General features: G+C 41.9%; 2 protein-coding genes across 2 annotated transcripts; both read left to right on the top strand.

Annotated features, from left to right (window-relative positions):
• The first annotated feature begins 323 nt into the window (after window positions 1-323).
• Window positions 324-2,795, top strand: tnni1a (troponin I type 1a (skeletal, slow)). The gene is made up of 5 exons (XM_079167215.1): window positions 324-465; window positions 725-856; window positions 1,086-1,175; window positions 1,267-1,443; window positions 2,091-2,795. The coding sequence occupies exons 1-5, from the start codon at window positions 409-411 to the stop codon at window positions 2,193-2,195; spliced, it is 561 nt and encodes a 186-aa protein (XP_079023341.1). The 5' UTR covers window positions 324-408; the 3' UTR covers window positions 2,196-2,795.
• Window positions 2,796-4,292: 1,497 nt separating this feature from the next.
• lad1 (ladinin) lies at window positions 4,293-11,285 on the top strand. Its single transcript, XM_079172266.1, has 14 exons — window positions 4,293-4,445; window positions 5,187-5,372; window positions 5,870-6,152; window positions 7,466-7,539; window positions 8,110-8,281; window positions 8,621-8,713; window positions 9,126-9,169; window positions 9,255-9,297; window positions 9,511-9,554; window positions 9,678-9,744; window positions 9,864-9,998; window positions 10,103-10,192; window positions 10,567-10,677; window positions 10,772-11,285. The coding sequence occupies exons 1-13, from the start codon at window positions 4,408-4,410 to the stop codon at window positions 10,648-10,650; spliced, it is 1,353 nt and encodes a 450-aa protein (XP_079028392.1). The 5' UTR covers window positions 4,293-4,407; the 3' UTR covers window positions 10,651-10,677; window positions 10,772-11,285.
• Window positions 11,286-12,565: the final 1,280 nt, after the last annotated feature.

Genomic DNA, 12,565 nt, shown 5'->3' with positions numbered 1-12,565 from the left:
AGCTTACAATCATTGAAACGCGCTCATAGAGAAGAGTGGAAAGATGATCTGGCCCTCCAAACAATGACAACTGTTCAGTGTGTGTGTGTGTTTCTAATTTCTTCCGTCTCTCCTCCAGTGAGATCTCATCAGCAGGATGCCTGAGCATGTGTGAGTGATCAGGCTTTGTGTTCTTATTTTAGATAATTTATTCATTCACACACATAACAAATATTTTTGAGTTTTGGCTTGGAATAATTTTGGTCTTTCGTTTCCAATAAATCTTTTCTCTTTCTCTTTTACAGGCAAGACGTAAGACCATATTTATCCCTACTAAAGTATTTCTAAATGCTAAAATGTATCTTTTATATACAGTATATTATATACATATATATATGTGTGTATTAAATGTGTGTAATGTCATGAATTATGCTCTCCATCCAGAGGAAGCCAAAGATCTCAGCTTCAAGGAAGCTGATGCTCAAGGTAAGAGAGATCATGGACCGAATTCTTCTGCCAAACTGTAATGTAATACATGTGTTTGACCACAGGAGAGCAGCAGAGGTCATGTTTTTAAAAGCTGTACTGTATTTTATCTTCTGATACTTCTTCTAAACATCTAGAGTCCGTACCTTACTGTGAGACCTGAAAGTAAAAAAAAACTAAAAACGTAATGTGCTTTACCAGAGCAATGTAAAAGCATCCAGCATTACATTGCATTATGTGTCCATTCATATTTGTGCAGAGTCTGATGGTGACAAGAGCCAAGGAGGAATTGGAGCATGAGCTTGTGGTTAAAGAGCAGGAGAAACAGAACTACCTGTCAGAGAGATCTCCTCCGCTAAACACCAGCAGCCTGAGCCTTGCACAGCTACAGGTAACTCCCATAGAACAATACTCCACCAAACATAGTTTTCTACTTCAGCAAATTCTCTTAAATCAAAGGAATTCAGGGCACTGCAGCTCCTTCATATACAGGATATACAGTATGACGCCCTGCAACTGAAAGTTTTCCAGATGCACAAATTTGAGGTTGCTTTTGAAAACTTTTATAGAATACAAGTTTTTACCTTTTGAGTTTTATGTGTGTGTGTGTATACGTATAGGACCTCTGCAACGAGCTCCATTCAAAGATAGATGTGGTGGATGAGGAGCGATACGACATTGAAGCTAAAGTCACGCTCAACACACGTGAGGTATAAGCAGATGCAGTGTCACAACTGTCCCCATGAGAAAATCTTCAAGTACTGATGGTAATTGCCATTCAACTATCCTTCTTTGATCCAGATTAAAGACCTGAACATTAAAGTGTTGGACCTCAGGGGGAAATTCAAGAGACCTAGTCTTCGTCGCGTTCGTGTGTCTGCTGACGCCATCCTTCGCTCGCTGCTGGGCTCCAAGCACAAAGTCTCCATGGACCTCCGGGCCAACCTCAAGTCTGTCAAGAAAGAGGACACTGAGAAGGTGTGTGCAGAGGGAAATAAAAGACCAAATACACTCGGGCATGCACGTACAAAACACAAGCAAACCAGTGCAAGCGAGATGTGTACCTTTCCTTAGGGCAAGCGAGCAAGGTAGCTAGTGTGAAGTTTCAGATACACACGTGACGTCAGCGCTTCAAGTGCCATAAAACATCTGAAAAGTGTGTGTTTGTGTGTCTGAAGGGTGTGTTTGAGATACCGAGCGGTAGGTCAGTGCAGGGCGCGACGTGCGCGTGTGTGAGAGGAAGTACGGTACACAAGACAATGATCCCTTTGTACAGAGAAGACTAGCTTTTGTGAGCGGTTCTGCTCCATGGTCAGTGTGTGTCTGTGTGTGTGTGTGCGTGTGTGTACATGTTCAGATTAACCAATGCAGGTGTGTATCTGTGTGTGTGTGTGTCTGCATGGATATGCGAGTCTGTATTAGGTGCTGTAAACCAGTTATACTAGCATGGTTATAAAGTACTCTCATAGGGGATTCCCAGTTGACAAGATTGGGCCTCAAAGGCTTTGACACAACAATGATGATAATACCTCCTCTACTTCGCAGTCTCTTTAAAAAAAAACAACAGGAAAACGACTGCTCTCATTCTTTTATACCATCTAACTCTCCACTGTATCCGTCTGCAGAAGAGGCCAGCCGAGGACAGCGACTGGAGGAAGAATGTGGAGGCCATGTCAGGGATGGAGGGAAGGAAGAAGATGTTCGATGCTGCAAAGGGTCCCGCCCAGTGAAAACCCAGAAGGTGATGGGCTGGTGTCATGTGAGCGGTATCACGTAGACTGCATCGACTGCAGCTTCTACAGCTCTGGTTAATGCTGTCATTCTTGTGTATGCTCCTGCCATGTCCCCACACTCCTGAATGGTCTTCTCCACTGTCCTCAAGAACTGATCTGTTTGCGGTTGCTTGATATGGTGTTAAAAATGACTTTATCTGTGTGCCATTTTCTATTATTTGTATTGTTCTCACCCCAGAGATTTAGGCGTATATTTGTACAGCAAAGTTTAAAAAAAGGCAGCTTGTATCTTCAGAAGGCAATTGTGGATAGTAATGTAACTTAATCAGCAGGCCAATTATAGCCAATAATAATATTGATAATAATATGTCCTGACCAAATTCAACTGCATCTTTGATATTATTGCTGGGTGATAAACTGTAAGCATTGTCTGTGGTTTTGTAAACTGTAACAAAATGGCGTCATCGGCTGGATTTACAACAACAATTAAACACACCAAATGTGTCTTCATTTCTTGGTGCTTTTCTCATTGTAAAACTGTGCTAAATGAACAATGGCTTTCTTTAAATAAAGGCAAAGAAGATCAGGGTAATCAAAGTCTTCTCATTACCGCTGTCTTCCCTTCGCAGTAGTGCAAGCTTCACATGTTAGAGACACATCAATACATATCAATGTTCCACTCAGGACACATTGGAATCACTTTGGTAATAATTCCACGACTTTTCACTGAGAATGCCATCCTCATCAGCCTCAGATGAAATTTATTTTTGGTTCCAATTAGAAAATGTCAGCATGCTAACATGCGAATCTAAGATGGCGAACATGGTAAGCATTACACGTGCTAGACATCAGCATTAGTGTCTTAGCATGCGATATGATCATTTAGCTCCGAGCACTGCTGTGACAAAGCACAGCCAGACAAGCAACTGGCATGGGCTGGGGACTCTGCAGACATTTTATATTGGAGGAATATAAAAAGCAACATAAGGACAAATATGAACTTGTGACTCTAAGATATGCTACTTTCACACAGAGGAACTTCTGCGAGAGAGATAGGCATACTGATAGGGTACTGTATGCATTTGACAGCTGTCCACACCAGCATCCTGTCCACAGCTCCGGCTGCTATCTGTTTTGCATATACATAAAGCACACATGCACTGACAAGTGCTTCCGTATTGGTGCTTCAATCATTATTGACTTAGTCCTGCTGGATGCAAAGTGCCTGCAGTATTCATGTGTCACTCAATGTTTTCATCCAAATGCTCACTGCAGCAACACAAAACGTGTTTACAATGACAGCACTAATGCACGCTTTGCTTCTTTGGCCGGGGAGTGACGTGACATGCCTTAAGCTAGACTTCTCCAAATCCCGCATGAGTGACAGCATTCACACAAAAGAACGGATCTGGATAAGCATTAAGGAGCTACATCTGTGGATGTGACAGCAGCTCATCCTGTTCATTGTGGCCTCATGGCATGCACTCTGCACAGAATAAAAGAAACAGGTACAGGTTTGGTAATAAAGCCAGGTGAGGTGGAGGGTGTGTGAGTTGGCCTGAGCCCGAGCCTGGGTCAGAGTCCGACACACCGGGCTCCGAGGAGAGGACAGGTGTGGCCTCACACAGCAGAGCAAACAGTCTGAATCACATTGTAAAGAGACTCACTGCTCAATGCAACAAAGCATCTAAACCCAGTTGGACACAAAACAGAGTTACATACTTTTACTATTGGAACATCCAAATCCTATTGCCATTTCTTTTTTTTTTAAACCCACTTGTTTTCACTCATTTTTGTTGCTATAGTATCTTTATCTCTATTTAAAGTATATTTTGTTGTTAATATCCTGTGTGTTTGATAGTTTGCAAATTTCTTTCTAAAGTGCTATTGAAAATACTATACAACCTTTTTACACTCTTAAATTTAGTTTATTTAGTAATTGCTGAATAACTATTGATTTACATATCACTTCCTTGACTTTTCATTATTACTGCGTATTGTGTTAGCTTTATCTCTCTCTCTCTCTCTCTCTCTCTCTCTCTCTCACACACACACACACCTTTGTGGTCATGTGACGCCTCGGTGCACCGGGGTAAAGGTGGACTGCTTTGTGCCGCACTGACTGTAATTTGACTTCCACAAAGTCAGTCGACTCTTTTCTGTCTGTGAGCGAAGCTCTGCTGGGAACTTCTATATTTTTGTGTGCAATATGTCCATCAGTCGGCAGAACTGGTCGGCTTTGTCCAGGTAAGATATCATCTGGAGTTGTTTTAAAGAAGAGAATATGAAAGCCTGTGTTTCAGAGTAGCTGCTGCTTCATGACAGTAGACGTTCTAAAGTTTAACTTTAGTTACTGAACTAGAATACATGTAGCTCACTCTTGCAGTCAAGTAGAACAAAAGCCAGTTTTTTATATTTATTTACGAACATTATAATATCTAATATGCAAATACACAGTAGCATAATGAAACAGCTATTTTCTCCTTTGGTGTCATTAACGTTATTACAGGTACTTTTATCTTTGCTGTTATGTTTGAAGACTATGCTATAAAGTCACAGTTGTCTTTTTTTTTCAGGTTAAAGTCTAGAGATAACTGGTCTTACCCTTGAATTAAGGTGTTCCTCCAGAGGAAACATCAGCCCACTGTAACTGGCCGCACCACTAGACTACTAAATGCTGTGTTTTCTACATACATCCCTGTATAATACTAGACTGACTTTTAGTTTATTTGAAGTTGTTCAGACAAGCAACCAACTGTAACTCTACTCCATAAACAGTTGATGAACAAGTAAAGCAGGTTCTGTGTAACCGTTATAACAGCAATGTCTCTCTTCCAACAACCAAAATCAGCTGTAAATTGGATTCATTTCTGTAGTTTTCATGAAAACCATTTTGTGTTTCTCTGCCTCCATTTAACTTTCTGTTTTACGTCCACGTTCTCTAAATATTGTGAACATCTCCTGTGTGCGTTATGACTCCGTCCTCAGCCTGGCGCGCCAGTGGACAGCGGAGGATGACGAGGAGGTGGAAAGAGAGAAGAGGAGGAGGGTGAAGAGCTCGAGCGGCCCCACAGAATCTGATGATGACTTCAGCCAAACAACCGGAGACACGCCTACCAGTGACAGCACCTTTGGGACCGACTCCACAAGTGGGACGTCTCAGTCCCTCAGCAGGTTATTCTCACGATTTAATGAAAAGCTTTATTCATTTGAACTTGTCAAAGCTTGATTTAAAGACCGTCTGAACAGGACTCTGTTGCTTTAGCTCTGCTTGTTTACACATCGCTAGTATCTCTCTCTTCTTCTATCTTTCCATTTCACTCTCTCCATCTTTCTCGCTTGTTAGAGGACCATAGAGATGCTGCCTTGTCAGCAGATGGATTTCAGAGGCAGGGAGAGAGGATTCTTAGCCTTTTTGCCCTCATGGGAGTGTGTCATCTGTATACTTTTCAAACATGTGAATCCCGACACCATGTGTAGAAAGTATGAAAAGCTATCAAAAACACCACCAGCTGAGATCCTGGAGCAGAAGTAGTCTTCAAAGAGAGAGTGGAACTGTAGAGCCTTTCATTAAAGAAACCTGATCACACACACAAGACTGACAGGTCCTTTCCCTCATTTGAGACGATCCGTCATATCTATCGGTCATTCACGTGTGTGTTTCATTTCAGTGTGGACCAGGTGCAGCTAGACTTTGTGAACATGCTGCATGTCCGAGATGAAAAGCGGAGGATGAGGCACCTGGAGACGCTGAGACGGCAGAAGGAAGTAGGGGAGGATGAAGCGGAGGCCTGCAAAGGAGGAGCCCGGGTGGAGCTACTGGGGGACATGGATGAGCATCAGGGTAGTGTGTTGCCCTCTGTGAAATCCACATCCAGACCAGAACCACCCCGAAGAACCGCCTCCTACAGCCTTACCACCACCAGCAGCAGCAATAACGTCACAAACAGAGAAGTAAGACCGGAGTTGCCTTTCAGCAGAGTGAAAGAGATGTTTTGTTATCGTGGTTAATATATTATAACTCAACTCAGAGTCTAAAGCCATGCAAGCTGTTCGGTAACGCTGCACTAAGGCACAACATGCTTTGAGCTAAATGCTAACATGCTCACAATGAAAATGCGAACATATACTGATGTTAAGCTGGTGTAATGATTGCCATATATAGGTTAGCATGCTAGCATTAGCTAATTATTATAAAACAAGTACAGCTGAGGCTGATGGGAGTTTTGCAGATATTTGGTTTAGACAAACTTTTGACATGATGGACCACCAAAGGGATTAGGACACATTGTCTGGGAACCAACTGCTGTGCTAATCTAGGCAGTAGATGTTGAAATATGTCAGGGGACAAGTGAAAACTTTGGCCTGCTGGTGATGCTAAAGGAAAAGTCACAGAATCACCAACGTCATTATGATTCATCCTCTGGGGACCACGAATGTCTGAGCAAACTGCGATAGCAGACCATCAATAGTTGTTGAGATGATTCAGTCTGGATCAAAGTGTTAGACTAACCGACCCACATTGCCATCACTGAAATTGAATACACTGCCTTTACTGACAGACAAATTGTTTGACGAGACAGGTAGACAAACACTCACAGCCTACAACTATTAATGCTTCTCTCAGCCACAACACAGTGCTGCCAATAGTGCCACCCTGCAGTGTGGTAAACACAGTTAACTGTTACCCCACGCAGAGAGAGAGAGTCACGTTAATCATTTTCTACATTCTACAACAACAACAACTTTTTTTCCGCTCAGGGTATACTGGTGTTGCAAGTCCTGTTACGATGGAAAGACCCAGTGTGCATTATTAACAATATTTAGGTGAACAAACCCAGACAAAGAGAGTGTAAGAGGCTCACACACATGCATGCTAAATATATGCGTTAGTTGTTAACAACGTTGGTACATTTTCTTTCAATATGAAGGCATCAGAATATAAAAAAGGATGATAGAACTTGTGGAAATACTGTATGGATCATCACCTGTCTTATTACTGGACTGGACTCGCACTCTTTTCCGTGAATCAAATGACCATGCAAATCATCTATAAAACTTTGATAAGGCGTGCTTAAGGTCATAATATGAACTTTATCTTTTATTACACTCACAGGCAGCTCTAATTCAGGCGTCTATAATTCAGTGTATCTGCAAATTAGGCCATAACCGTACAGTGTTATGTAATGTGAGGCGTGTCTCAGGTGGCTCTGTTCAAACGCTTTTATGCTGTGCACTCACGTCTCTCCTGTTTCTTTCTTTGTTAGCACGAAAATGAAGAGTCGACGAGCAAAGACCCTGATCCCAAGCCATCGTCCAACCCGGCTCGCAAGTTTGTCAGGTTAATGAGCACAATTTAATGTCTATTCTCCTTTTCGTATATGAGTCATCGGGAAGAATCAAATGCAGATCAAACTTTTCTTTAAGATAAGGTTATCTATTCCACACAGGGAAGTTAAAGTGCAGCGGGACAAAACAACAGTCTAGTAGAGCAGTGAAAAAGCAACCGAAAGTCAAATATGTGTCTACACACACACACACACACACACACACACACACACACACACACACACACACACACTTATACATATTTCCAGATCTGCTGGCAGGATAGCTGGAGAGGATATTCTCTGAGAAGATTGGATAACAAGACATTGAGGCAGCATTGGTAACCTCTGGTTTTCCGTTTGGATACAGACAACTTCCCCATGGTATAATTGTATTGGTTTGATGTATTATGAGCGTTATGAGTGAACACAGATTGTAGAAAACAACATTTCAAAAGGTGACAACGGTGAAAAGGTTGCAGTAAAGACTCTTAATACGCAGCTTTACTGTGATTTGGATCAGTTGCTGCTTCCTCCTTAACATCTTCAACTGACCTCTCATCTCACTCGTTTTGATGTTGCAGTTCTATCTCCATCTCATTCGACAAAAGCCCCTCGGCCAGCGGGTCCGCAAGTCCCATGAGCCCTCGCTCCCCTACGGCCGCCTTATCACCTCGAGAACACTGGCCGTCGCCTTGCCAGAGCCCCTCTCCTCGTGGCCCCGAAAGCCCTGTTCAGAATGGACACACACAGGAGGTATTTGAACACACTGTCAGACGATATAATTTACAACATAACTATCTGTGCTTCATGCTTTACTTGTCTTATGGAGTTTGGCTGCAAAGTGCTGGCGCCACTGCTCATCAATTCAATAAAGCAACAGCACCCTCTGGTGTTTAAAAGAGTACATGTCGCAGTCTTAGTGCCTATAACAGCTACTGCATCGTTGGCTCCATAGTTTTACCTGCAGCTTGCACAAAGTAAACAGTGTTGGGTAAACAGAGGAGATGCTTGCTGGAGCTCATCCTCATCTGAAGATGAAGAGTTGAATCTGATCATAAGCAGAAGTAAACGATATATTTTACTTTAACTCAGACCGGGATGAATGGCTCTCCCTCCAACGGCAACTTTGAACAGACGGCCAAACCTGCGTTCGGCAGACAGAGCTCCAGGACCATATCTTTCAGGGTAACCACATCTAACCTACACACACACACACACACGCACGCACACACACACACACACACACACACACACACACACACACACACACACACACACACACACACACACACACACACACACACACACACACACATGCAGGCACACCTTCTCCCTTCTAAATGCCAACATTAACTGTTGCCTATTTGACTGTTAAAACACCATTTAATCTTGCATCAGCTGTTAGACTATCAGTCGAGGGTAATTTGCTTGTGCCAGTCAAGCTTCGGGCTTATGCTAATAGCTGAAGCAATATTTACCAGCTTTTACTGCTGACTAGTTGCTTTGATCACAAGAGACGGGATGACTGTGTCAGTCATCAGCTGCTGATATTCGGACGACTGTCTGCTAGCATTCACATATGCTTGGTTTAACACAGATGATGAAGAAGAAAGAAGAGGAGAGTGCGCCGCTGCAGAGGAGGTAAGAAAACACTCTTGTCTTTATTTTGAGGCTCTTCATTTCCGTCTATCTCGGTTTGATTGATGACTGCTTTGTTCTCTTGTAGTGCGAGTGTGAGGATGGCCTCCAAGAAGTTTGAATTTCACACAGTAAGAGTCTTGGCTTTATAGTTTCTCATTTCTGAGTGAGATTTACAGTCATCACTCTGCACAGGAAGGTGTTCTTTCATTATTGGTTGAGTAAAGAGATCGCAGATGTTTACTTCGACAATAGTGCACCAAAGTATCATTGAAACTAAAATGTATGATATTTGTGTTAAAGTACATAGATGATTAACAGTGTGTGTAATGTTAATTATCCAGGGCCAAAATGAAGATGAAGACAAAGCATCCTCTTTCCAGAGAAAGTGAGTTTGTTCAGCCAAATTATTTTTTTTAGTACCTCTTTCTGAAGTTTTAATTTTTGTTATTCGAGTCAAAGTAAGTGTACACAGATCGAACCAGGCTTATGTGCATTCTGTTTTGTCCAGCTCTAAGCAGAGGATTTCATCCAGGTCCATCCAGGAGAAGATGGAGAGACTGGCTCAGGCTGCACAGGTCAGACTCTCTGCAACAAAACAGAAGTCAACTCAAGTAACAATCGTTTTTCTTACTTTATAGCGACACTGATGTTTTTTCCCCCCCTCAACTCTTCTCTGCTTCCTATACGCGCGTAGAAGTCAGAAATAATGCGATCTCCAGACGTGACCCAGAGGACTCTGTTCCTGCTGGATGAGGTGTCCAGGAAGAGAGGCCTCTTTGAGAAGGAGCAGCAGGCAGCGAGCCCCACCAGCCCGGGAGTTTCCAGACAGGTACATTTACACTCATCGGATCTGCATGTGGCATCAATGCAGCCGTTGATATCATTTGCACGGATGGGTTATCATTATTTCACATATCTGTTGGAAATTCACAGGAATTTAGGAGCTTCACATCAGGAATGTCAGACCGGATCAACCGCTGGCTGACCAAGACCAACGATACTGGGTCTACCCACAATCCAACTGTAAGGCCATTTGCATTGTTACGTGTCTGTCAAAACTGCGTCATCTAAGGAGGTATGCAAGTAGCATCTGGCAGCTAGAGGGCAGTAGCACTCTATCAGCTGTGACTCAAGTGTTCTGAGCAGGATATTTTTTATCAGTAAACCCTGATAACATTCAGATAACATTCCTTATTGTTTAAAAAAATAGGCTTTCTCTAGTTCCAGCAACTATGATTATTTATGATTAAATTCATTGCAAACGTCAGTTTTTTTTTTTTTGTTCTCCTTTAGTCAGAGAGTTTGACTTGTGGTGAATAGAGACGGATAACTGGCTGTTCACTGTTGATTGTCTTGTAGAAAAATAAGTCTGAAATTCTTACATGTTCTATATGTAGGACATCACCGGTAAGAGGAGCCTGTTCGAGAGCAGAGAGGGGGGCAGCTTCCCAGAAGCCAGCCCTGGAAAAATCTGCAAGTGAAAGATGTCCATTTATAATTCTCAACAGGTAAGATTAGATCACTGTCCCACACTGCACTTTAACATAACTTTAAATTTAAATATGAACCTTTTCTGTGCCCTTATTTGTATGGATTTACTAGACGGTGAGAGGACACGACGAGAACTGGACGATTAATGGATGCAATGACTGACTGATTCTTTCTTCATGCTTTTTCTTCACTGCCAAAGCACACTGGAGGAACCGATATGCCAAATAGATAAAACAAGTTTTAGTTTTAAAAGGTCTTAAATGGAGATTAGTGCTTTTAAAGTTAGGATGCTTCAATCATACACTCCTGCATTGCTTCTTGAAGTACAAATATGTCTTATTTCAAACATCAAAACGGTTTAATGTGTGAGAGAAGAGTAAAAAGAAAAGTAGACCTTGATATATTTGTTTTAAAGCTCTTTTTCTATTTGCCTTAACTTAATGTAATATTTCAAGCACTTTACGCAGGTGAAGGTCTTGAGGATAATAATGCCTTATTTTTAGTAGTGAGAATTCTGGAGCAGTGATTTTGTTTTTGTTTAATCTGACAAAATATATATTTTATTCTGTGTCATTGTGGTCAAGAGTCTGCTTGTCTAAGAAATAAAAGCTTTTATTACCACAAATGTCTGTCGTAAATGTCTTTTAATTGCGAACTTACACAACACGGAAACACTTTCTCACTTATCGCGGCAGAGGGAGGATGCAGATAAGAGTTGCATGCCTGTGTTTCGTCAGCGGCGGGTTGAGATACAAGGGCGAGAAAATGTGTGTGTGGCACTGAAGCACCGTCGGTGAGCAACTGTGGCTTTATCTGGATCCTTTTGGAACTGCGAACCACACTCGTACACACAAGCGGCCTTTTTTGGGAATGGTGATAATGAAGAGTACATGCTATCTAAAAAGTTATTAATAACACAACAAAGGGTCCTAAAGTCTCTTTCCCACTGTTCAGTCCGTCCCTTTACCCTCTGAGAGCCACCTCACTGTCCCTTTAGTAAAAGAAGTCACCTTTCCTCTGCTGCACACTGAGTCTCTCCCTCAGCTTTCTTTCCTCATCACTCTAACTCTGGTAAGTTTTACTGGTTATAATGTTACCTGTGTGTGCAACCACAATGCAGTATTCATGCTATAAAATGTTATAATGAAGCTGTAAAGAATTAGAAGTGGGACATGATTTCTAGGTGAATTTATGGACTCGTGTTTTAATGTTCAGATTCCCCGCTGCGCGCCTGAACGCTTCTTGCCATGTCTGACAACGAGGAAGTGGTGGAGGAGTGTGAGGAGTAGGTTAAAGCTTTTTTTAATGGATCACATAAAAGCTCAATGATTCTGCTTGAATATACTGGTCACGTGTCTTATGTAACCGTAAAAATAACCTGTTACACAACTGTACTCTAAATTGACAGACATGTAGTTTCTTGTATTGTATTGTAATGAGAGCTGTAATTTATGTGATGAAAGATTGCTGCATATTTGTGTTTGATTAACAGCATTATAATGTAGGCATGTGTTTGACTTTCACAGGGAGGTGGAAGGTAAGAACTCCCATCATAACTCACCACATACTGTATATGTTCACTATCACTACCGCACTGAAATATGTGATATATGGTTGAAACTAAAGCCAGAATTCGGCTTTGACAAACGTGTCTTTAAGTAATCCAGTGAGTTTAATATAGTGACCTGACAGTGACACCACTATTCTGCATATACACAGTATTACATGGATTTCAAAGGATTGTAAAGACATTCATATGGATGTTATTCATGGCAGTGTCAAATTGATCGATGAATAGAATGTAAATGTTCAGCCTGTTTGTTAAGCTTACTGCTTCCATAACTGTAGGTCAGGCGTTCTTCTAATGTTTGAGGTTCATCATAATGCAGCACAAAGTGTGTTTGT

This window comes from Pholis gunnellus, assembly GCF_910591455.1.
Source record: "Pholis gunnellus genome assembly, chromosome: 2".
Classification (NCBI taxonomy): Eukaryota; Metazoa; Chordata; class Actinopteri; order Perciformes; family Pholidae; genus Pholis; species Pholis gunnellus.
Note: the sequence above shows the minus strand (reverse complement) of the source record. Positions and strands in the feature narration are given on the sequence as shown.